The 23,858-nt window shown below is 41.3% G+C and overlaps 2 protein-coding genes across 2 annotated transcripts; both read right to left on the bottom strand.

Moving 5' to 3' along the window:
• Window positions 1–11,451: 11,451 nt before the first annotated feature.
• On the bottom strand, window positions 11,452–12,670 carry LOC122054807 (probable UDP-arabinose 4-epimerase 2). Its single transcript, XM_042616238.1, has 6 exons — window positions 12,525–12,670; window positions 12,325–12,419; window positions 12,122–12,251; window positions 11,860–11,868; window positions 11,593–11,664; window positions 11,452–11,457 (listed from the first exon to the last, which is right to left on the bottom strand). The coding sequence occupies exons 1-6, from the start codon at window positions 12,618–12,620 to the stop codon at window positions 11,452–11,454; spliced, it is 408 nt and encodes a 135-aa protein (XP_042472172.1). The 5' UTR covers window positions 12,621–12,670.
• A 38-nt stretch (window positions 12,671–12,708) lies between these two features.
• Window positions 12,709–15,073, bottom strand: LOC122054806 (phosphoenolpyruvate carboxykinase (ATP) 1-like; the record flags this gene model as incomplete). The annotated part of the gene is made up of 7 exons (XM_042616236.1): window positions 14,893–15,073; window positions 14,522–14,814; window positions 13,830–13,888; window positions 13,477–13,775; window positions 13,127–13,300; window positions 12,977–13,042; window positions 12,709–12,890 (listed from the first exon to the last, which is right to left on the bottom strand). Coding segments are annotated over exons 1-7 (1,254 nt in total), but the record flags the coding sequence as incomplete, so codon positions are not given.
• Window positions 15,074–23,858: the final 8,785 nt, after the last annotated feature.

Raw genomic sequence — 23,858 nt, 5'->3', positions numbered from 1 at the left:
AGCTAAACTTTGCTAGTTCTAAACATAGGTGATACTTGTTTCATTTACTTATAGCCTTATACTTGAAATTAAGATTTAACTTTCTTCTTTTCTTTCTTGGGCCCAGGCTTAGTACCATCTTATGCGCGCTCTCTAATAGAGACTGAGGTAGCGAGCCTCCAGTCCTATGAGGATAAAAACCTCGGTTTTACCAGGGCCAAGACCTTGGAATTGGTCACCTGGATTTGTTTAACGACAACCTCAGAAGTTGGGTACTAGCCTCTTACTTTAAATTACTTGTTATCTTTTCTAATTAGACCTTGGTCTTTTCTCTACTCATAACTTCTCATAATCCTCTAAAAAGGATTAATAGGGCACATAATCATTCCACTAAAATTAACAGAACTATACAAGATATAAAGAACATGAATGAACGAGTTATCCTCTACCACTAAGAAGGTGCAAAGAAACAAAACGTTAGCAGTAAACTACAGCCAAACTTTTTCTTTCATAAGCACTAAACTGCCCCCTTTTTAGCACAACGTCAACATTAATAAAGGTAGCCAATTCCATAATTTATAGTACTAACTAGAGCATTAAACAAATTATGGAACATGTAAGAAAGAGTTAAACTAGCATGTGCAATTGGGAGGAACAAAACTGAACAGAAATCCAACCTGCATTTGCTTAAGGAAATTAAACTAAAAACATAAACGAATTTGCACTTGCTTAAAGAAAAGGCAACTAACTCAAATCTAGCAATACAAATAGCATGTGAAATCTCTAATTTCTCTAGCAATTAAAAGAAAGACTCCTAATAAACTCTTAACAAATTCTTAACAAGAATCCATTTAAATCCTCTAACAAGGTCCCAAGCTTCTATGGTTCCAAACATATTTCTTTAAGCTCTAAACCTGTTACAACAGAAATACATAGCAACTAGCTAAACTCTTTAATCATGCTATAACAGGATTACATAGAAGCTAACTAATCTCTTTAATCATGCTTCATCAGGAAATACTAAACGGTAATGAAAGGTACTCAAACTAAGTTCTGCATTTGCTAAGAACATGCTTATTCATATCCAGCAAATAGCACAAACAAAACTAATACTTGCTGAAATTAAAACCCTTATAACGCTTGTTTCAATGATATAAATGAAATATCAATCTGCACATGTACAGGACTAAATTCAGGACATGCATGCTATAACAGAACACAAATAGCAAGCAAATAAATCCCTTACTCATGCTATAACAGAACATAAGCAGGCAAATTCTCTTTTCTACACAGCTTAATCGAAAACAAAAACAAGAAGGCTGAATCCCTAGCTACCCTATTCTGTAAAGCATGATCCGGAAACCATAGGAAGAAAATCCGAACAGAAAGAAACAACCTACAATATATACCGAAATCAACAGGTCCTAGCAAGCACTCTGTACAACTCAAACCAACCTTAGCAATTCGGCTAGATAAACAGAGCATAGAAATAAAAGCCCTAGCATATAAATCCACTCGGCATAGCAAAATCCGAAAGCAAGGAAAACAAATCGAAGCTCGGAGCAACTCCTACCACAGGTGAGTAGTACTTACAACCAAGAGGGAGATCTAGGGTTCGGATGAGCCCCCAACCGAAGGAGGGAGGAGGTTCTAGGGTTTGGAAACTTGCAACTTTCGGCCTCTTCTTGTGCCCGCGCGCTCTCCTCGCCGAGAGAAGCTCGGATTTGTGAAGAATCCGCAGAGGAGGGAGCTCGCCGGCTGCCAGAGTCGCCTAGGTGCGTGCTGCGATTTTCGCCCGAGAAAGGGAGACGCCGTCGCGAGGGAGAAGGGAAGGAAAATTTAGGTTTCGGCTAAAACTTAAGTTTTCCTTTTAATACCTAAAATTTCTGTCACCAACTACTACTTAAATATATTCGCTTCCCTTCTTAATCACAAAACAACCGCGGAACAGTTGGTTAGCTGTGTTTTGACCGAGCCAAAGGTCTGGTCCTCGATCCTCAGCATCGCCCCTTTTTATGTAAATTTATTTTAAATGTTCCAACTATAGCTTAAATACCATTTGGTTTGGGTTTTACTATGAAACCTACGACTGGTCTGTTGGTTAAGCGAATCTCTGCTTAACGCGAGGTTTCCGGTTTAAACCTCGGCTTGGACATTTTTTTGTCAAATATCTCTTTCATTTTGTAAAAATACCAAACGACCTCCAAAAATTGCATAAAAATACTCTAAAAATTCATAAAAATCTCTAGAATATTTTAAAAGTATTTCTAAATATTTTTAAGGACTTTTGGAACTTAAAACAAGGAAAATTGGGTCGTTACATACCTCCTCTCGCTAGATCTTACTACGATAAGATGTAGGGAAGACAATCCTCTCTTGCACACTTTAATCTCCAAGATACTCTTCCCTCGCATACTACCTCCTTGGGAGAAACCCTCCCCATAGATTCCCTCCTTGGAAAGCTTTAAGACTTGGAGTCCTAGGTTTCTTGGCCGAATCTTGAAACGAGGGAGAAGAAGTTTCGGCTAGAGGAGAAGAGGAAGTGAAAATTAGGTTTTTAATCTCATCCATCCCCTTTTATACTAAGTGGAAGTTGAAGCATCTCTTCACACATATTCTACATATAATGAATTGTTTCATATTGCTCATGTGATGCTTTACCACCACCTAATGGCTTCTTAAACCAATCTCAACTAAGAGGTCTCGGGTTCAAATCCTAGTCCGTTCCATTTATGAATATATTTTTTTTTCTTATTCTATTCCTTTTTGCTCTTTTTTGGAAGAAGGAAAATTTACGGGTGTTACATCTTCGTTCCCTCTAGGTCTCGGGGGCCGAAACTGATCTCAAGCCCCTCGGCTTTTTCCTTGCTACATCCAACAGCATGTATCTCTAGGTGTCGGGCATGTGACTTCCTCGCTCGGTTTGAGTCACAGCTAGTCAGCCCACCTGTGATCATTCCAATCTCTCCCCAAGCGGTGTTGTTTCAGTTCTCCTCCTCCTGAGTCAAGGTCCTAGTCCACTCAGCAAAAGCTTGGGCGAGGTGTAGTACTTTGGTAGAGGGTTGTCTAAGATTCTTTGAGAAAACTGTTGATTGATCCACTCGAGCGAATCATCATTCCTTGGTGTTTTCCCTTTACATGCATCCCGAACGGGCATGCCATCCGAGGAGGATCCTCGTTCCTTATCCACTCGGCCCTTCTCCTCTACTAGAGTGTGGAACAATGCTCGATAGTGGTGTTTATATAATGCCCTGATGGGTGAGTGCACGCTTTTCTAGGCATGGGTACATTCTTAAATATTGGTCATGGATACATTCTCCAATTGGTCATAGACACGTGGTCATAAACACGTTCTCCAATTTATCGTGGACACATTCTTCGATTTGTCTGTCGTATGATTCGGCCATAGACCATGCCACGTGTCGGTAGCACCATCTTCTAAAAGTATATCCAAATACATGTCAGCGATCCTGCCGATCATCCGAGTGGGATAGCTGGTCAGCAAAGTACTCCTCTGCTCGACCGAGTATTCCTCTTCTTGGCAGAGTATTCCTCAGCTTGGCTACTCTTCCCTGCGACGACAAGTCTAGATAGTATGTTCTTGGACGACCGAAATAGCGATTCAGTCATCTACACGCACCTTCGCTTGGCTCATCCCATTTCTGGTCTGGTGACTCATGCCCGGTTGGTCCTTAATGTAGGGCTCGCTCGACTACCTTTTAGTGGGCCATGTTGGTCCTCTGGCGTTAACCCCCTTAACTTTGACCTCCACGTCGGCTGCTATCTTCCTCCTTTTATCCGCATTTGATGGGCCCCTTTATCACAGCATCCGGTAGAATTATTATTTTAAAAAAAAATCAACTCATTATTTAAGGACGATGCTTCTTTTCAGCGTGACCTATATATGGTTGAGATCATCAACCAAATATTTTGCTATTCGTTTTTCTTATTCGTTTGGTATAACGTAGATATGTACTCAAACTTAGTGCCTTATTCTATGACTAATTACGTTTTTATTGTTTATAAATTAATTGTTGGTGCAGGAAGCATCCGACGATCGAACCTATGTTTTGATTATGTCAAAGGGTTCAAAATTAAGGTGTTTTGGTATCTGATATGTTGAATGAGCTTTGCAAGAAAGACCTAAGGTTTCTTAGGCAAAAGTCTTAGCTGCGGTTTGACAAGTGAAAAATCCTAGGGGACGATAACCTTAGGTCCTAGGGGGTGGTAACCCTTGGCGGAAAGTATTGGCGGGTCAGATCTTCGAGCAAAAATCCTAGGGGGCAGTAACCCTAGGTTGAAATCCTGCTGTCGCGAACCAGGTGGAAGTCTGGACAGGTCGTGGATCAGATGTCTAGCCTGAAGACCGGAAGCATTGGATGGTGAGCAAAAGTCCAGTCAATCTGGAGGACCGAACTGGCAAAAGGTAACTTCTCCTGAATCGAGTAGGTGAGGACGCATTCCTTGGAAGAGAGAACAGTAGGCGTCGGTTCGACCTAGGATTTCTGGTCGAAAATTCGAAATCAGTACCGGATAGTTCGAAGACTGTCAAACTTATTTTTCTAATATATTAGATGTTATGTTCTAACTCTATTTTGCAGGAGACTAACATTTTGTACAGGGTAAGAACTGACTGGGATCGGTCGACCGAATGTTTGGATTGGTCGACCGAACCCCCAAGCAGCAGGACAGTTTTCCAGCGAGTGGACCGAGCTCGACCAGGGGATCGATCGACCGAACTTGGTTATCAGTCAACCGAATCAGAGATAGGAGTTGACCAGATCAAAGCAGATCGGGCGGATCGGATGAGGAGGAGATCATCTGATCGGTTAACCGAACGTGGGGATCGGTCGACCGATCAGCCTCGGGTCAAATGTTACTTATCCGCAAGTGCACGAATTTATCGTCAGTAATAAAAATATCAATCCCACAGGGACTGGTTATAAGCACCAGCAATGGTTCACTTAGGGTTAGCTAGGCTACCAAATTCGTGGTTAATCTAAGCAGAGAGATTTAGGAAGGGGAAACGAAAGTTAATGGAAAGAGACCTTGGTTATGAGAAGTTCTAGGACTTTGATTCATTGCGGTGGTATTGATGAGTATCGCTTTATCTCACACTCCTAGTCCTTCGACGTGCATTCGCCGAATGCTAAAACAACTATTCTTAAGTATCAAATGGAGAAAGTTTCTAAGAAGTCCTATTATGGTTTACCCCTGTCACTAGGGCACCTCGGCAAATCATAAGATTCCAACCCTAATTGGTGTACTCGAGAATAGTGATAAAGGGCTTAAGTTTGGTCTCTCGCTTCCTTGAGAAGAAGTTACCTCTCCTTTCAAGGAAGTATCCTAGATGTCCGTGAACGGGTTACCCCTGTCACTAAGGCCCCTCGGGAGTACGATCTAGAGATATTTACTCTACGAGGTTAGCAGATTCCCACACAATCAATTAATAAGCAATTGAAACAAATCAGTGAAATCATCCAAAGAGCATAAATATAAAGACGGGTTTACATCAAACCAACACGCAACTACTCCCTTATCCTAGAACAATGAATCTACTCCATGGATGCTAGAGAAAAATCAGAAGACACAACATATACAAGCATACAATTCTCAAATACCAAAAGGAAAGACGAAGTATGCTTATCAATGATGACGAGTGGCCTTCGGGTTTGATCTTCTGCCTCTGGAGTAGATGTGGTGATCCAAACTCGCTCCACCGAGATCCCAGACGGCGTAGAATATCACCAAGATGATGCTTCCAATGACGACTCTCTCCCGTCGACTCCTGCCCGTCCTCCCCCTTTGGAAAGAGGGTTAAAAACCCTTATATAGCCAAGGGTTCAGCCGCGGCGGCAAGGCCGTGTTGGGATGGCACGGTCGTGCCCTTCTTTGACTCTGACTGTGTTGCACGACCGTGCAAGGTTGCACGGTCGTGCAAGGTTGCACGGTCATGCAAGGTTGCACGGTCGTGTGGTCTCTGTCTCCTGGGGCACGACCGAGCAGGGTTACACGGTTGTGCAAAGCTTTGTCTCTGCTGGGGTGGCACGGACGTGTAGGGTTGCACGGCCGTGTGCTGAATTGCCTCTACCTTGGCAACACGGCCATGCGGGTCGCACGACCATGCAATGTTCTTCTCCTGTTTGGCCACACGGCTGTGCAGGGTTGCACGGCCGTGTTGTCTGGCTTGTTCTTGTGCATCGAATATCCCGGTTTAAGCTCCGAAAGTTGTCCCTGTCAACACAAAACCAAACAAAGTGCAAATATCTAAACAAAAGAGTACATATAATGAATATGAGATGAAAGAGGCAATCATGCAACGAATATACATGCATAAAGTACGTGAATGTGTGCTAAAACATGCGTAAATGATCATAATATTTGCGCACATCATCAAAGTTGATCCTGAGCTTTGAGGATCTGGATCAGTCCTGCGGAGCCTATAAAAGGAGCCTCGAGAAGCAGCTTCGAAATTAACTCGAACAAGAACATAGTGTGCACTTGTACGCTGCTTCGAACGCTCAAATGACGCTACGTTGCTGTCACACCCCAGAGGAGTCCCTGCCAAACAAAAATCCGGCAGCATCTCCCCTTTACCGGTGACAATATGAAGCAATAAATACATACACACAACATATAATATATAAATTCATGAACCCACATGACTGGAACACACATAACCATGCAGTTTATATAACACAACCTACTCGGTTGGAACAAAACAACACTCACGTATAATGACAGCCCGCACGGCTAGATATAAGCACAACCACGCAGTATAATAAGCTCACACGGCTAAAAGTAAACACACAACAACGCAATATAATGACTGCCCACACAGCTGAAAGAAAACGCAGCTAAAAATCACAAAATAATAATATGAATGTACGACCAACACAATCACTAACTAAAATACCTGTAACCACCATACTAGACTCCAAAATCCACATCAACTTATTGAAACGCAAAATACGCAAAATCAACATACCACTCAAACAGTAACAAAAACCAAAAGAAAACTATCCTCGAGTATGACGTGGGACTGGCAGCCGGGACTCTCCAAGCAACTTCTCAATCATCTACCTTTTACCTGGCGAAAGAAAAACCATTTTAAAGGGTGGTGAGTATTGGAACTTAGCGAGTAAAGGAAAGATAGTGCATGAACATAATATACAAGTAGAGAATGTCAACATTATACAATCTCATAAAGGGGAATAGCAGATACTAAAACAAAATTATAATAAATGCTCATACCTGAAACCATATCCTAGGCTAGTAATAGAAGGTCAGAAGTAGTACTAATCTGCTACAATACTGCTCATAACTACAAGGTAATATGTAAGATGTATCCATTTTTCCAATAAATAAATCAGTGTCTAAACACCTACAACGAGTGCATAACTCAACATAAGTAAGCATATCAGCATAAGAAACAACAGTAGCATAAACTAGCAACAACAGCATAAGCTAATAATAGCAGCCTAAATAAGCAACAATAACAGTAGGTATAATAATAACAGCATATGCACGGATGTTCACTCTGGCCACCTCATTGCACCATGACCCCAGTATGGTAGAGAGACCGGGTCAGTGACAGACTGTACACCACTCCAGTTACCACTCTTTTGAGTGGCCGAGGGCGCAGTTGCATAGTAGCTAACTAGCTACGCCTGCGATGGGGGTCCCTGCTGCTCGCAACTCCAGCCATCACTGCCTATGAGTGACAGAGTGGAAGCACAACAGGACAAGCGGCATCTACTCCAGCTACCACTCTCTCGAGTGGCCGAGGATGCGGCCCTGGTCAACGACTCTCTCGACTGCAAGGGAGAATTTGTCGTTGACATGCATGCAATGATATGATGCGCCAAAAGCAACAGTCATCATATAAACATAAGAAAAAATTGGGTGTAAGGTATGCTACATGAAGCTAGCATGCTCAATACGGTACATAAGTAAACAACAAACAAAGCATACAAGGTTGGTATATAGTATCTGCTAAATATCATTGATAGCAACAAGAGACTGTATGAATACAAAAATGAATATCTTGAAGGTTTTGAGTGGAAGTATCAAGTGCAGGAAAATAAGAGCGGAGTCAAAGTAAAAATAGTTTCTATCCAAAGATAGCTCATGCACCAAGTTCAAAGAACTAAAAAATCAAGGTAAGAAGTACCCGCCTTTACTTGTCGATCGTATCAAAATAAAATCCTTGTTGTGCTGCTCGCCACAAATCTGAGTCCTGCGTCAATAGATATTATTTAGCTATTCTCACATGAATCAAATAACTAAACCAATCTCTAAACCAATTAGGATAACCCTAATCGAAACACGATCATCGCTTAGCCTTAATACAATCAACTTTTTTAACAACTTTGATCCCAAGTTGTCATCATCTACCCATTGATTGATACTTAATCAAAATAACCTCCATCCTAACTAGATTAGCAAAAGGAATAACTATTCATTTCCTCAAAACAACACCTCAATTCTAATTAACTCAAATCTGATAATGATCTTGAAAACCAGCCACTAGTTAACCAAACCTAAACATATCATCATGAAATCAAATCTCCATCGTAAATTCTTCTAACTCCACAAATCACTAATTAAATCCATAATCAAATTAGATTAACAACTCCAATCATGTCACCTATCAATCTAGATTTAAATTCAAGCATCAATCAAAACTCACCAAAATCCATAGCGCTGCCACTTAACTTGTCGCCCGCTGCCGAAGGATGTTGTTGTCGAAAACAGTGGCCGAAGTAGAATGTAGTTGCTGCTCTCCAAACAAATACCTCTAAATCAACACTGATCTTAGATCAATCTCTAAAATCATATACTAGGTTAGTTGATTACCTCTAAGGTGTCGGTAAAGCACCTGCTGCCAAAACTAATGGTCGAAGCTAGGGCTCGGGATGAAGGAGATAAGTGATGAAGGCATGACTTGGTGTTGATCTACACCGGTGATGAGGAGGTGAGATCAGGAACACAGCAAGGAGACGACGGGTGAATAGGAGACGACAATGGACCTACCCGATGTAAGATCCGGAGAAGAGGAGGCGATCGACTGGAAGGATCTAGGGCTCGATGTTGCTCCCTACTCGTCTTGGACAAGCAACTGATTAACTTTGATGCCATCCGACGAATGAGCAACGCCGCAAGAGCGAGAGGAAGAAGGATTGGGAGAGTCATGCACCCCCCCCCCCAACCTAGGTCTCGGCCGACGTCGGAATGAGAAGTGTCGACGCGATCGGTCGCTAAGGCGGCTGTGCTTGCGGGAACTCGCAAGGAGAAGAGGGAAGAAGGCTCGGCCGACGCCGGGATGAGCCACGCCGACACGATCCCATGCTAAGGACAGAGGCGGCGGTGTGGTGAGGGGAATCGTGAGGCCTGGGAAGGAGGAGTCGGCCCGCGAGTTGGGCGAGAGGGGAGAGGGCGACAACTAGGATCGGTCAGAGAGAATATAAATTGGGAAATAAGGAGTTAAACTTAGGGTTTATATTTATAACCTTAGGTTTATTTCTTAGTCAACTCTCATATTTGGGTATTCCAAACTGGCTTTTCTCAAGTTCATAAGTGCATCCCCTCTAAGTCTGTCATACGGGCTCCGATTAAATCCTAAAAAATTTCTAAAAATCCCTAAAAATTTCGTTAAGGCTATTTACCTATTAAACCTTAATATTTCATTGTTAGATCTGACATTCTCCCTCATTAATAAAAATTTGGTCCCTAAATTTACTATTCAACTCAGGAATTCTCATCTAAGGGTACAACCCAATAACACACTCAGATACTAGTCCATCATAGTATTATGATCAAATCCTTAACCGAAAAGGATGCCTCTGTGGGTTATGTGCTCATCTTACTTCCGCTATTTCCACACCGCTACCTAGCCAACTGTGGATAAATCAACTACCCCAAAACCCATAACACACTATCAATAAATCCTCTAACATCTTTATAGTACGTTCAGACTGTCCCTCTATTATTGCTTTAAATTTTTGCTCAGAATTTAAGATTCACATTTGTTATCACAAGGTGTCGAAAAGATACATATTGGCTCGAACCTTTTCAAGTAAACAGGTCACATCCCCATAATCTGCCTCTCTAATAAACTAAAATTCCTCTAGCACAACACCGGATATACACATTTGAGCTTTATCATTAGATCTGCTCTACCCTTATTGCTGATATAAATTTAGGTAACACAAAACAGCAGGATAAGCCTCACGACAATAGTTAAATAGAAATTGTCAAGAGATTGAGCTTGAGAAGCAAAAGCAAACCAAGAGACTGATATTAAAACCAGTTTATCATGAAATTATTTGGAGGGAAAAAAAACACGAATAACTTCCTTTACCCATTCCACAATAGTAGTCAGTGGTAGTTTCTAAATCAGTAGCTAGTAAAGAGTTGATATTATCATGATGGAAAAGGCATGAAAGAGAACCCAATATAAATAACTCTACTAGAAACAAGATTGGTAAAATGATAATTGCCATCAATCAATTCCTTCAAAATTTGAATCTCAATTTTGTATGGATCACAGACGCCTGAAACCCCATCAAATGTGAAATATCCACTACAACAAAAATTGCAAACGACAACGGATATTATCCATTGTCATAGGGTCAAAAAACCGTTGTAACTGAGGGTGTTGTAAAATGTATTGCTCTAAGACAACGGTTTTGAATCCGTTGTCTTTGTAGACATTTGACAATGATTTTTATCCGTTGTGGTAGATAATTTCAACAACAGAAATAAACCGTTGTTGTAGACATTTTTTACAACAGATATAAACTGTTGTGGTAGATAATATTTGACACGTTTTGTTTTTTTTACAATAGTTTTAATATATTTTACAACGGATAAAACCGTTGTCTTTTATCACTTTTTACAAAAAAAATTCGTTGTGGTTTACCTAGTTTTTACAACATTTTTAACTGTTGTCTTTAATGTTCATTAATACCAAACAACCAATCTTATTTTACTATAAGCAAACCACCAATACAAAACTAAATATTTACTACATTAAATCCAAAATAAACATCCATATATAATTCATCTTGTAGCCACATATACAAAAATAAACAAAATGAGTTGTTACTCATCAAAATACACATGTTTTCCATTACTCTCCATATACATTAAATCACATGTTTTCCATTTGCTGTTCTCCATATGACTTTTAATTTAAAAATTAGCAAGGCAAGCTACATCCTAACAAAGCTCACTTCTTGCATCAAAAAAACTCAAGCCTCACGAATTGCCCGACCTGCAAGAGAAAATTTAACAAAACTTATCAAATTCCAGAATTCCAAAAGGAGACTGTAATTAACCAATCTGTAGTGCATAGAAGGCAAAAACAAACCAAATGAAGGAAACAAAAAGAGGTGTTTATTAGAGAATAACAGTACATGGAATCTACTAGGAGTAGTGATACCTAGCTTAGCATAGTTTATTAAATAATCAGCACTGCATGCAACTAACATTATTTAAGTGAACTATCATCCAAGATCAATAGAATCCATGCAAAGCGCATTACATCCATTAACATCTTGAAACAAAATATTCATGCAATTTTCTGTGCTATTTTCCAGACTGCATTACCTTTGAGACCTGGTAGGCATAATATACTTTTCCATTTTGCAAGTAACAAGTTGCCAGGAGCTGCAAATTAATCTACAATAAATAGACCCATCACAAAAGCATAAGTGAAAGCAAAAAAACATGGGTTCAAAATCTTCCAATTAAAACTTGAACCAAAAGAATTGGATCATCATGATGAGTTATGGTAGGGTGAATTGTTTGTAGAACTAAAACAATTCCACAAATTCCTCAAAATAGAAATCACATACACACAGCTTTAATAATTACATAAGACACCTAAAAGAACCAAAGTGTTAATCAAATAAGTGTAGATTAAGAGCTATAACATTCACTACATTCCAGTTGGAAAAATAACGATGTTATATTTGCTTCTGTATCAATGAGAAGATTGTTGTTTACTATAGAAAAATAACATTCACTATAGAAAAGATTGTTGTTTATATTTGCTTCTGTATCAATGAGGTTTGTCAGATGCAAATTTAACATTCACTGTTCTTTCACTTTGTCATAAAGAGGATGATGAAGATACATTCAGACCAGGTATGATACCCAGTGTTGCATCAAAGCAAGCACCGGATATACGCCCGTGCTCACGTAACTCAGGTCTTGGAGCTTCACCTAACCTTCCTTCAGGATCTGATCCAATAACATTGAAATATCTGTCAACACAGAGAGATTAGATCGTGCTCTAAGTAGGCTAGCCAGTCTTAAATTATCATCAGAGAATGAGACCTTAAGATCATGACTGCCATGTCTGATCTCTTTGAGAAGTCCAAAATAATATCCTCCGCCATCTTTTTGGCCTTCCCATATGGGTTGATAGGATGCTGTATCGCACATGGCGTGATAAACATAACCAAGTTCATGAGTGCGACAATATTAGTAAATATTGGAAAAATAAATTCTTCGAGAAAGTAGGCATGGTTTCTCACCTGAGGAGTTACTTCTGTAATAGGCATTTTTTCCGGTTCCCCATAAGTTGCACATGTACTTGAGTAAATAAGAGTTTTAACACCATGTGCTGCCATGGCTTCCAGAATTACCAAAGTATTTGATGTGATATTATGATAGTACCTATGGGCAGGCATAACGATGTGCTTGATGCAATGGACTATGCACCAGAGCAGTGTAACCGCTTATGAAGTGATACATTGTTTGCGGTAAAGTAAGTTTGCTAACTAGTGGAAGCACGCCAAAAGCATCACATGCCAAGAGGATGACATTCTTAGGGTGCGGACCAACACACGGTATCTTCGCATTAGGAATATACTCAATTGTATATGAAGCTCGAGTGTTCTTTGCAACATCAACAATTCCATTAAACCAGATTCCCTTTCACACAATACCAATTCACTCAAGAAGTTTGTTTCATCTTGTTAATCACCTGTAATAGAGTTATCAGAGTAGTCTACTTCCCTAGTGTGTTCATCGAAAATGATGTTTTCCAACACTGCAAGAAATTTGCAAACATTAGGACAAAAAAATATGAATAGTTCCAGTTCAAAGTGCATGTTGAGTTTGATAGGGCACTTGCCGGTTCCAAATTTGATGGCATTCCAAATGTCAGGTTCCTTCTCCTTTGTTAGGCCGATACATTTTGCATAGCAACCTCCTTCAATGTTTGAAATACCATTTTCACTCCAGCAATGCTCATCATCGCCAATAAGAAGCCTGTTGTGGTCTGTAGATAGAGTAGCTTTCCCTGTGCCTAAAACAACAAAGCAAAAGTCATAAGAACAAAGAAGCCATATGGCAAAAACATTGCAGTGTAACATAATTCTACACATTTACACATGGAATGCTTCTAGTTAAGTTTCAAAGGGCAGTATAGTAACCATGCAATGGGCAGGTGATGCGCCAGAATCTCGTCCGACCAACACTTACCTGATAGTCCAAAGAAGAGGGCAACATCACCATCTTTGCCCATATTGTTGCTAGAGTTCAGGGAGAGAATGTTTCTTTTAGGCATTAGATAGTGCATCACACCGAACAAACCCTTCTTCATCTCCCCGGCATACTGTGTGCCAAGGATGACCATTTCTTTCCTATCAAGATTAAGATCAATGCTGGTGGAGGTAGTCATGTAGTGTGTGTATCGATTACATGGAAACTGGCCAACATTGTAAATTGTGACGTCCGGAGTACTGAAATCCTCCAGTTCTTCAGGCGTAGTACGGATGCACCTGCGATCCTTCCAATTATTTCATGCAAAAGAGAGTTTTCTTCTTCTAGTTTACATGTTTTGGATATCTGAATCCTCTAGATATGCAGAATTATGCCAAGTGCAGAAGTTGATCTACGAATTGTATTTACATATGAAATTTAACAGTCATTTGGGTTCATAGAAGCCAATACTCTTGCATGGATGATTAGATATTTCAACTTATTTGGGTATCTTTTTTCACTAGACCAGAAAATTAAGGAAACTTTATTTACATATAAAATTCTAGCGTTTCCAACCTACTTGATTATAAATTGTTAATGAAGCCTAAATAACTAAATAAAAGCATTTTGAAAAGCAAAAAAAAAAAAAGAACTCTTCACAAATAGTAGACTTATACAAGCATTTGATACAATCAGAGAATTTATAGTGTAAAACAATTGTAATAAACAAAAGAGTATAAAGTCAGAATTCAACATATCTAAATTAAATACCTAAAATAGAATGATCTTACCAGGTAAATCTTTCTCTAGAAGCTTCCACTCAAGCTGAATCCTTTTTGCCCAATTTTTTGAAGGCTGTCAATAAAAAGAGATTAGGAAATTATCATCATTCGTTGCCACATCCCTGCCCTACTGCCAGGCTATACTTCTGTATCAATCTCATCTCCATTATTTATGCAATCGATCATATAACACCGACCGTGGTGGGTAGATTCAGATAACCATATCAATGAAAATTATCATCCCTAAGAGTGATGGCACTTACCTTAATTTCCCGACAAGACGAAACACCATCGAGATGCTCTGGGATGCTGAAATAGTTATCTGAGTGTTCTTTAACAGTATCAAATTTCTTAAATGATTTATACTTCACATCGATCTCATCTTCAACAATGATCTTCTTGTTCTTTTTTGGCTCTTCGGCAGCAGGAGGATTCTTCAACCGAGGTTCAGGTGCTTCAAGGATTCTTGTTCTCAAGAATTGTTTCCTTTTAGGTTTAGAAAAATCGATCCGGCGGTGACCCACCAGTATCCGGCAAGGAATCTGGATGTTTCCCCCTTTTTTTATTATTGAGAAAGAGATATTTGTTTGGAGATTAAATATTGACCTGATGGATTGGAGCTGGAGCTTCTAGCGCTCCTCCTCTGAGATGGTGGCGAAGGCAGCGTTGCCCTGCTGCGCGCCGTCCTTGATGGGGGTGGTCGGCGCCGACCTCTTCTTCTGCATGGAGTGCAGTTCATCGATGGTCTTCGCCTTCACCGGCGGCGCGCTGTCGTCGTGGCAGATCCCGTTCTCCGGTTTCTCCCTCCCATGCATCTGGATCTTCGACAGCCCATTGGAGAACGCCGCCACTCACCAGGAAATGAAAAGGAGCACAACGTCGTATGAGGAGAGGGAAAGATAAATGGCTTAGGTTTGGGAATGCGAAAACACGGCACCGAAAAGAAAACAGCGAGGGAAAGGAAAACAGCGAAGGGGGGAAATGACCAAATTCAATTACAACGGTTTTTTCAAAACTGTTGTCGTAGCCGCTAAAACGCGGATAAAGACAACGGTTTATAAAACCGTTGTAAAAAGTGTTGTCGTTTTAAAAAAAAAGTCGCTCAATGACAACAGTTTTGCTAAAACCGTTGTCTTTTAAATTTAATGGGGAGTTCAAAGACAACGGTTTTGGCAAAAACTGTTGATTTTGAGCAAATACACAATGCTTTCTCTTAAAACAGTTGTCATAGGGGTGTTGTCGTTTGCATTTTTTGTTGTAGTGATCCAATGCCTTTATCCAGTCACTACATTAAACTCAACTTCAAAAATACCAATACCCAACGGTCAAAATTTCCATGAAATCAAGTATTGATAATCTATTGATCAAAGTTAACAAAGGTTAATCGGTTCTCTACTAATCGAAGTAACATGATATTTAGAAAAATTCTATCCACTACCCAACTAGTAACAGGAGAACTAGTAATACTGGTATGGTAGGAGGAACCCTATGAGACTATAATCCATGATCTTTGCGAAGGTTTGATGGACCTGAGCAATGGTCGACTCAAAATGTCATATATGGTATTAAACAACTAGATAAGTACACATGGTGCAATCAACTAAACAAGTACACATGGTATAAACAACTAGCCAAGTTCCAAAAAAAGTGTTTGATACTCGTATAAAACATACCTCCTATAGCTTGGAGATGTCCCGCTGCTGCTTGGTCCCAAAATCCAAAAAGTCACATCGAGAAAACCAAATCACGAAATCCAAAACACAAAAAGCAAGCCTCATAAACCTGTCGCTCTGATACCAAAAATTGGTATCAGATTAACTCGAAAATCCAGAACACGAAAAGCAGGCATCGTAAACCTGCTCTGATACCAAAAATTGGTATCAGATTAACTCAAAAAAAATTGTGAATCGAAACGAGATTGAAATTCCAAAAAACACAAAATCCAGCGTTTGACTCGAACCATGCTCTGATACCAAAATTAGTATCAGATTAACTCAAAAATTCAAAATACGAACAATAGGCATCATAGCCGGCTCTTATACCAAAAATTGGCACGCCCCTATAGGAGTCCCTGCCAGACAAAAATCCGGCAGCATCTCCCCTGTACCGGTGACAATATGAAGCAATAAATACATACACACAACATATAACATATATATTCATCAGCCCATACGACTGGAACACACATAACCACACAGTTTATATAACACAACCTACTCGGCTGGAACAAAACAACACGCACGTATAATGACATCCCACATGGCTAGATATAAGCACAACCACGCAGTATAATAAGCCCACACGGCTAAAAGTAAACACACAACCACGCAGTATAATGACAGCCCACACGACGGAAAGTAAATGCAGCGAAAAATCATAAAATAATAATACGAATGTACGACCAACACAACACTAACTAAAATACATATAACCACCAAACTAGACTCCAAAATCCACATCGACTTATTGAAACACAAAATAAGCAAAATCAACATACCACCCAAACAGTAACAAAAACCAAAAGAAAACTATCCTCGAGTGTGACGTGGAGCTGGCAACCGGGACTCTCCAAGCAACTTCTCAATCATCTACCTATTACTTGGCGAAAGAAAAACTATTTTGTGGGGTGGTGAGTATTGGAATTCAGCGGATAAAGAAAAGATAGTGCATGAACATAATATCCAAATAGAGAATGTCAACAGTATATAGTCTCATAAAGGAGAATAGCAGATACTAAAATAAACCATAATAAATGCTCATACCTGAAACCATATCCTAGGCTAGTAATAGAAGGTCAGAAGTAGTACTAATTTACTGGAGTACTGCTCATAACTACAAGGTAATATGTAAGATGTATCCATTTTACCAATAAATAAACCAGTGTCTAAACACCAACAACGAGTGCATAACTCAACATAAGCAAGCATATCAACATTAGAAACAACAGTAGCATAAACTAGCAACAACAGCATAAGCTAATAACAGCAGCATAAATAAACAACAATAACAGCAGGTATAATAATAACAGCGTATGCACGGATGGTCACTCCCGCCCACCTCTTTGCACCATGACCCCAGTATGGTCGAGAGGCCGGGTCAGTGACAGACTGTACACCACTCCAGCTACCACTCTCTCAAGTGGCCGAGGGGACAGTTGCATAGTAGCTAACTAGCTATGTCTGCGACGGGGGTTCCTGCTGCTCGCAACTCCAGCTATCACTACCTATGAGTGACCGAGTGGAAGCACAACAGGACAAGCGGCATCTACTCCAGCTACCACTCTCTCGAGTGGCCGAGGATGCGACCCTGGTCAACAACTCTCTCGATCGCAAGGGAGAATTTGTCGTTGACATGCATGCAATGATATGATGCGCCAAAAGCAACAATCATCAGGTGTAAGGTATGCTACATGAAGCCAGCATGCTCAATACGGTACATAAGTAAACAACAAACAAAGCATACAAGGTTGGTATCTAGTATCTGCTAAATATCATTGATAGCAACAAGAGACTGTATGGATATAAAAATGAATATCTCGAAGGTTTTTAGTGGAAGTATCAAGCGCAGGAAAATAAGAGTAGAGTCAAGGTAAAAATAGTTTCTATCCAAAGATAGCTCATGCACCAAGTTCAAAGAACTACATAATCAAGGTAAGAAGTACCCGCCTTTACTTGTCGATCGAATCAGAGTAAAATCCTCATTGTGCTGCTTGCCCTAAATCAGAGTCCTGCGTCAATAGATAATATTTAGCTATTCTCACATGAATCAAATAACTAAATCAATCTCTAAACCAATTAGGATAGCCCTAATCGAAACACAATCATGGCTTAGCCTTAATACAGTCAACCTTTTTTAACAACTTTGATCCCAAGTTGTCATAATCTACCCATTGATTGATACTTAATCAAAATAACCTCCATCCTAACTAGATTAGCAAAAGGAATAACTATTCATCTCCTCAAAACACCACCTCAATTCCAATTAACTCAAATCTAATAATGATCTTGAAAACCAGCCACTAGTTAACTAAACCACAACATATCATGAAATCAAATCTCCATCATAAATTCTTCTAACTCCACAAATCACTAATTAAATCCATAATCAAATTAGATTAACTACTCCAATCATGTCACCAATCAATCTAGATTTAAATTCAAGCATCAATCAAAACTAACCAAAATCCGTAGCGCTGCCACTTAACCTGCTGCCCGCTGCCGAAGGAGGTTGCTATCGAAAACAGTGGCCGAAGTAGAATGGAGTCGTTTCTCTCCAAACCTATAGCTCTAAATCAGCACTGATCTTAGTTCAATCTCTCAAATCATCTACTAGGTTAGTTGATTACCTCCAAGGTGTCGGTAAAGCAGCTGCTGCCAAAACTAATGGTCGAAGCTAGGGCTCAGGATGAAGGAGATCAGTGATGAAGGCATGACTCGGTGTTGATCTTTGCCAGCGATGAGGAGGTGAGATCAGAAACACAGTAAGGAGATGACGGGTGAACAGGAGGTAGCAATGGACCTACCTGATCCAAGATCCGGAGAAGAGGAGGCGATCGACTGGAAGGATCTAGGGCTCGGCGTTGCTCCATTGTCACGCCTCGGAGGAGTCCCTGTCCGAAGAAATTTCGGCAGCATCTCCCCTGTACGGCGGACAATCTAAAACTTTCTACATATCCACATACCTCAACCACATGCGGCTGGAATAATAGCAAAAATAAAATATAATACACAGACATTCCACGCAGTTTATATAACAAGTAAACAGAAAAATAATACTCTGACTCGAAATCAACCCTACTCCACTACACTCGTAAAGCTCAAATCTGACAATAAGATCAATTTACCTCTTCTGCCATCTAGGCAGGCATGTAGTAAAAGCAAAACCAAACCAAATCCATCGACATCCATAGTATCAAAAATCCATAGTATCAAAAATAGAATAAGTCTGAACATAGACTAATAAAGAAGAAAACCAAAAGATTACTAAGCCCTCGTGGTCTGCAGGGAACTAGCAACTGGAACCCTCTCCTGACAGCATCAACCTGAAAAATAACAACAAATGGAGGCGGGGTGAGTCCAACACTCAGCAGGTACAACTGATATACAAAGTAAGGAAATAACACCTAACACTAATCATGCGTACAGTCTCCTGATATAAGAAAGATAAAAATGCATCTGAAGTAGACAGGAGAGAAACTGTACTAACCAGGACCTGGGTATAAGGACAAATAGTCCGAGTGATATGGAAATCCTGTATGCATGTCAAACATAGGTATCCAAACAATATGCAGCATATAAATGCAGCAAACACAAACACAAGCAATAAATGCATCATGCATATGATGCCAATGATGCGTCCTGGTCACCCCTGACGCCAGTCGATCATCCCACACAATAGTGAGGCCGAGTGGGTAGGGCTGTGACAATCGTGCACTCTGTCGTCACTACTCCTGATGAGTGACCGAGTGGACGGGATGCTGTCGGAGTACACCTATCCTCCTACCCCAAATCATAAATAGGGGAGCACAATGCTCTCATCTCCCGGTACACAATGACGGGGAGGAATCCCTGCCGGATAACACGTTGTGTCACACTACCCATGAGCGGACCAACGGTACCTAACAGAGTCCCTGCTGCAACACACTTTGCCTGAATCGACCACTAACCCATGAGTGGTGGTATGTGCAGATCCATGTAACTGGCGATTTGCTCAACAATAATAGAGCAAACTATCGCACAGCATGCAATCATGCAAATGGTGCATGACACTAACCACAAAATATCCTGACCTAATCCATATATATATAAAAGTGCATCATAGGTCAACGAATCAACTCAAATCAAAGGTACACAGAAGGTATAAAACCTAGGTCCTGAACATGGTGAAGCATGGTATATCACTACCCCTATAAGCATGTATCAACAGGTAAGGAATACATGAGATGCAAAATAAGAAATCAATCAATCATGTAACAAGTATCGGGTAGTGATTAACCGGAACAAATAAGAACATAATTAATGCAACTTGTTATATTCACTACTATGTATATCAAATGACATAAGTCAAAAGTACCCGCCTCCGATAAAATGGTCCAAATCTGACTCCGAGATACTCGTCTCGCGTCAAAGTCCTGTGTCACCAAAATATATATATTTTATTTAGCTAATATTCAAATGAATGGCTAAATAAAATCCTTAAGATTAAATTAGGATAAAACCCTAACCAACCTAACCATCGAGTATAACCCACCTACAACAAAATAATAATACCTAACTAATATCAAGTTCGAAACATGAACTATAATTTACCATGTAACAAAACGTACGTAAATCACTTCATAACCAACTCCACAATATTCATTGATCAGATTAGTGCTCAACATGGAAACTAACCTTAGTAACCTCCTTCTTTCAATCCTCAACTGAAGCAAGATCGCTGCACTAAATCAACAAGCCCCAAAACTGAATGCCCAACTATTAGGTCACTGTCGGATAGGATCTGCTGTAGAGCAAAGTGATTAACCCTAAGAGATGTTACTGCCAAAACAAACTACGCCAATTTGCACAACATCACTTACAAAAATCTAATATCAACCATGTCTTACCTAAAGCGGTGCCAATGGCTTCCTCTTTGGCAAATTGTGCATCTAACCAATAACACTCTACTGTTGGCTCATGATCCGGAAAACCCACTGCTGAATGCTAGAGAGAGTCTTGCTCTCGGAGCCAAAACCAAAGTTGAAATGGTTGCTGCGATGGGTGAAGAAAGAACCCGTCAGTGGAAATCTAGTGCTCGGCAGAACCTGGTGGCCGGCTGTCGTTGCTAGGGAAGAGGCTCTGCTCGACGATCGGAGGGAAGGCTCTAGGGCTGAGGAAGGTCGGCGGCAGCGCTGGGTCGGTGGCGGCGAAGCAAACTCGGCGGTGGCACAACCCAATCTTGGGCACGGCTGGCGCTGCTCCGGTCCAGAGAGGGCAGCGGCATCGGTAGGGTTCGGCTAGGGCACTCGAGAGGGAGGTCGGCGGCACTGCTCCGGGTGACAACGGCTGCTAGGGCTCGAATGCCGGCGCTTGGGCTGTGAACCGGCGTCGCTGGTGTGGAGATGGGGAAGGGAAACGAAGGGAAATGCTCGGCAGCGGAGGGGAAAAATGAGGTTTTGGCGCCGCACGAAGGAGAAGAAATAGAAGGAGGAGGAACTGCCGTGGCCGGTGGTTAGGGGATCGGTGTCGGCCACGTGGAGAAGAAGAGAGAATGGCGGAAAGAAAAATAAAATAAAGAAAATAAAGAAAAGGAAACGTAAATATAAACATTTCCTCGCTTAAATGGGGTAACCTAAGCATGCTTTTCCGGGCCCCGTTTTTGTCCCCGTTAACTCATCCGTACGAGCTCCGAAAAATTCCCCAAAAAATTCCAAAAATTTCACAAAATTCCCTTATCAATATTTGCCTATTTTCGGTATTTTACATTCTCCCCCACTAATAAAAATTTGGTCCCCAAATTTCATTATCTACCATCAGCAAGTACCAACAACAGATATAAAATATAAATGCTGAACGGTAAACAAATCACATACCTCAAGTGAAAAGATGGAGATATCGAGCTCGGATAGTATCCTCGAGCTCCCAAGTAGCCTCCTCATCTGAATGATGCTGCCATCCGACTTTAACCAGCCGGATAGTCTTGTTCCACAACTGACGCTCCTTCCGGTCGAGAATCCGTACCGGAATCTCCTCATAAGAAATGTCAGGCTGAAGGGGAACTGGAATATCTGTCAGCACATGCGTCGGATCAGGTACGTATCTCCTCAGCATAGATACGTGGAATACATCGTGCACGCCTGCCAGGGACGGTGGTAGTGCCAGTTGGTAAGCTACTGCTCCGATCCTCTCCAAGATCTCGAAAGGGCCAATATACCACGGAGCTAACTTACCTCTGAGGCCAAATCTCTTCACCCCTTTCGTGGGTGAAACTCGCAGAAATACATGGTCGCCAACAGAGAACTCTAGTGGTCTGTGTCTCCGATCAGCATAACTCTTCTGGCGGTCCTGTGCCTCTGACATCCTCCGTCTGATAGTACGGACCAACTCTGCATCCTGCTGAACTCTATGAGGTCCCAACAACTGGGCCTCTCCAACCTCATCCCAGAGGACGGGTGTACGACAAGGTCTACCATACAACGCCTCAAACGGTGCCATCTGGATAGACGAATGGAAGCTGTTGTTGTAAGCAAACTCTACTAACGGCAGATGGTCCTCCCAACTGCCTCCGAAATCCATAACACATGACCTCAGCAGGTCCTCTAAAGTCTGAATGGTCTGCTCTGACTGTCCATCTGACTGTGGATGGAAAGCTGTACTGAAACGGAGTTGTGTGCCCAAGGCCTGCTGCAGACTCTGCCAGAAATGAGACGTGAACCGTGGATCTCTATCCGAAATGATACTCAACGGAACACCATGTAGTCTGATAATCTCCCGACAATACAGATCTGCCAATCGATCCAGAGGATCAGACCTCCGGATCGCTAAGAAGTGCACGGATTTGGTTAATCGATCAACGATTACCCAAATCGCGTCATGGCCTCGTCGTGTCCTCGACAACCCTACCACATAGTCCATGGTAATGTGATCCCACTTCCACTCAGGAATAGGAATCCGCTGAAGTAACCCTGCAGGTCTCTGGTGCTCAGCCTTCACCTACTGACAAACAAGTCATCTAGCTACGAAATCCGTGATGTCTTTCTTCATGTCGTTCCACCAATAGGAACGCCTCAAGTCTCAATACATACGGGTCCCGCCTGGATGGATCGTAAATCAAGAACGGTGAGCCTCCTGAAGTAGCTCCTGTAAGACCGGATGAGACTGAGGTACGCATAATCTGCCTCGGAAGTATATAACACTCTCCTCATCTCGTGTAAACTTGGTCTGCTGCTCGGAAGCTATTTGACTGCTAATGAACTACAAATGCTGATCACCAGCCTGGGCCTCTCGGATCCTCGTCCTGATCGACGACTGAGCAACCATGGTAACCAGAATACCCTGCTCTGTCGGTCCCTGCTCCTCAAGGTCTAACTCGGAGAAACCCTGAACCAAGTCTGTAACTAAAACTCGATGGCAAGCCAAAGTCCCTCTAGACTTCCTGCTGAGTGCATCTGTAACCACATTAGCTTTCCCCGGGTGGTAGCTAATGGTACAATCGTAGTCCTTCAGGAATTCCATCCATCTCCTCTGTCGGAGATTAAGCTCCTTCTGAGTGAAAATATATTTGAGACTCTTATGATCAGTGAGAATCTCAAATGTAATACCGTATAAATGATGCCGCCAAAGCTTCAGAGCAAAGATGATGGCAGCTAACTCCAAGTCATGAACTGGGTAGTTCTTCTCATGCTCCTTCAGCTGACGAGAAGCATAAGAGACTACTCTACCGTGCTGCATCAGAACAGCGCCCAAACCCTGAAGAGATGCGTCGGAGTAGAGTACAAATCCGTCCTCTCCATAAGGTAAAACCAAAACTAGAGCCGACACTAATCTCCGCTTCAGCTCCTGAAAGCTGGTCTCGCAATCCTCGGACCACATGAACTTCACGCCTTTCCTGGTAAGGCGTGTC

The sequence above is a fragment of the Zingiber officinale genome, chromosome 3B (assembly GCF_018446385.1).
Source record: "Zingiber officinale cultivar Zhangliang chromosome 3B, Zo_v1.1, whole genome shotgun sequence".
NCBI classification, from domain to species: Eukaryota; Viridiplantae; Streptophyta; class Magnoliopsida; order Zingiberales; family Zingiberaceae; genus Zingiber; species Zingiber officinale.
This window is presented reverse-complemented; position numbering and strand designations above follow the sequence as displayed.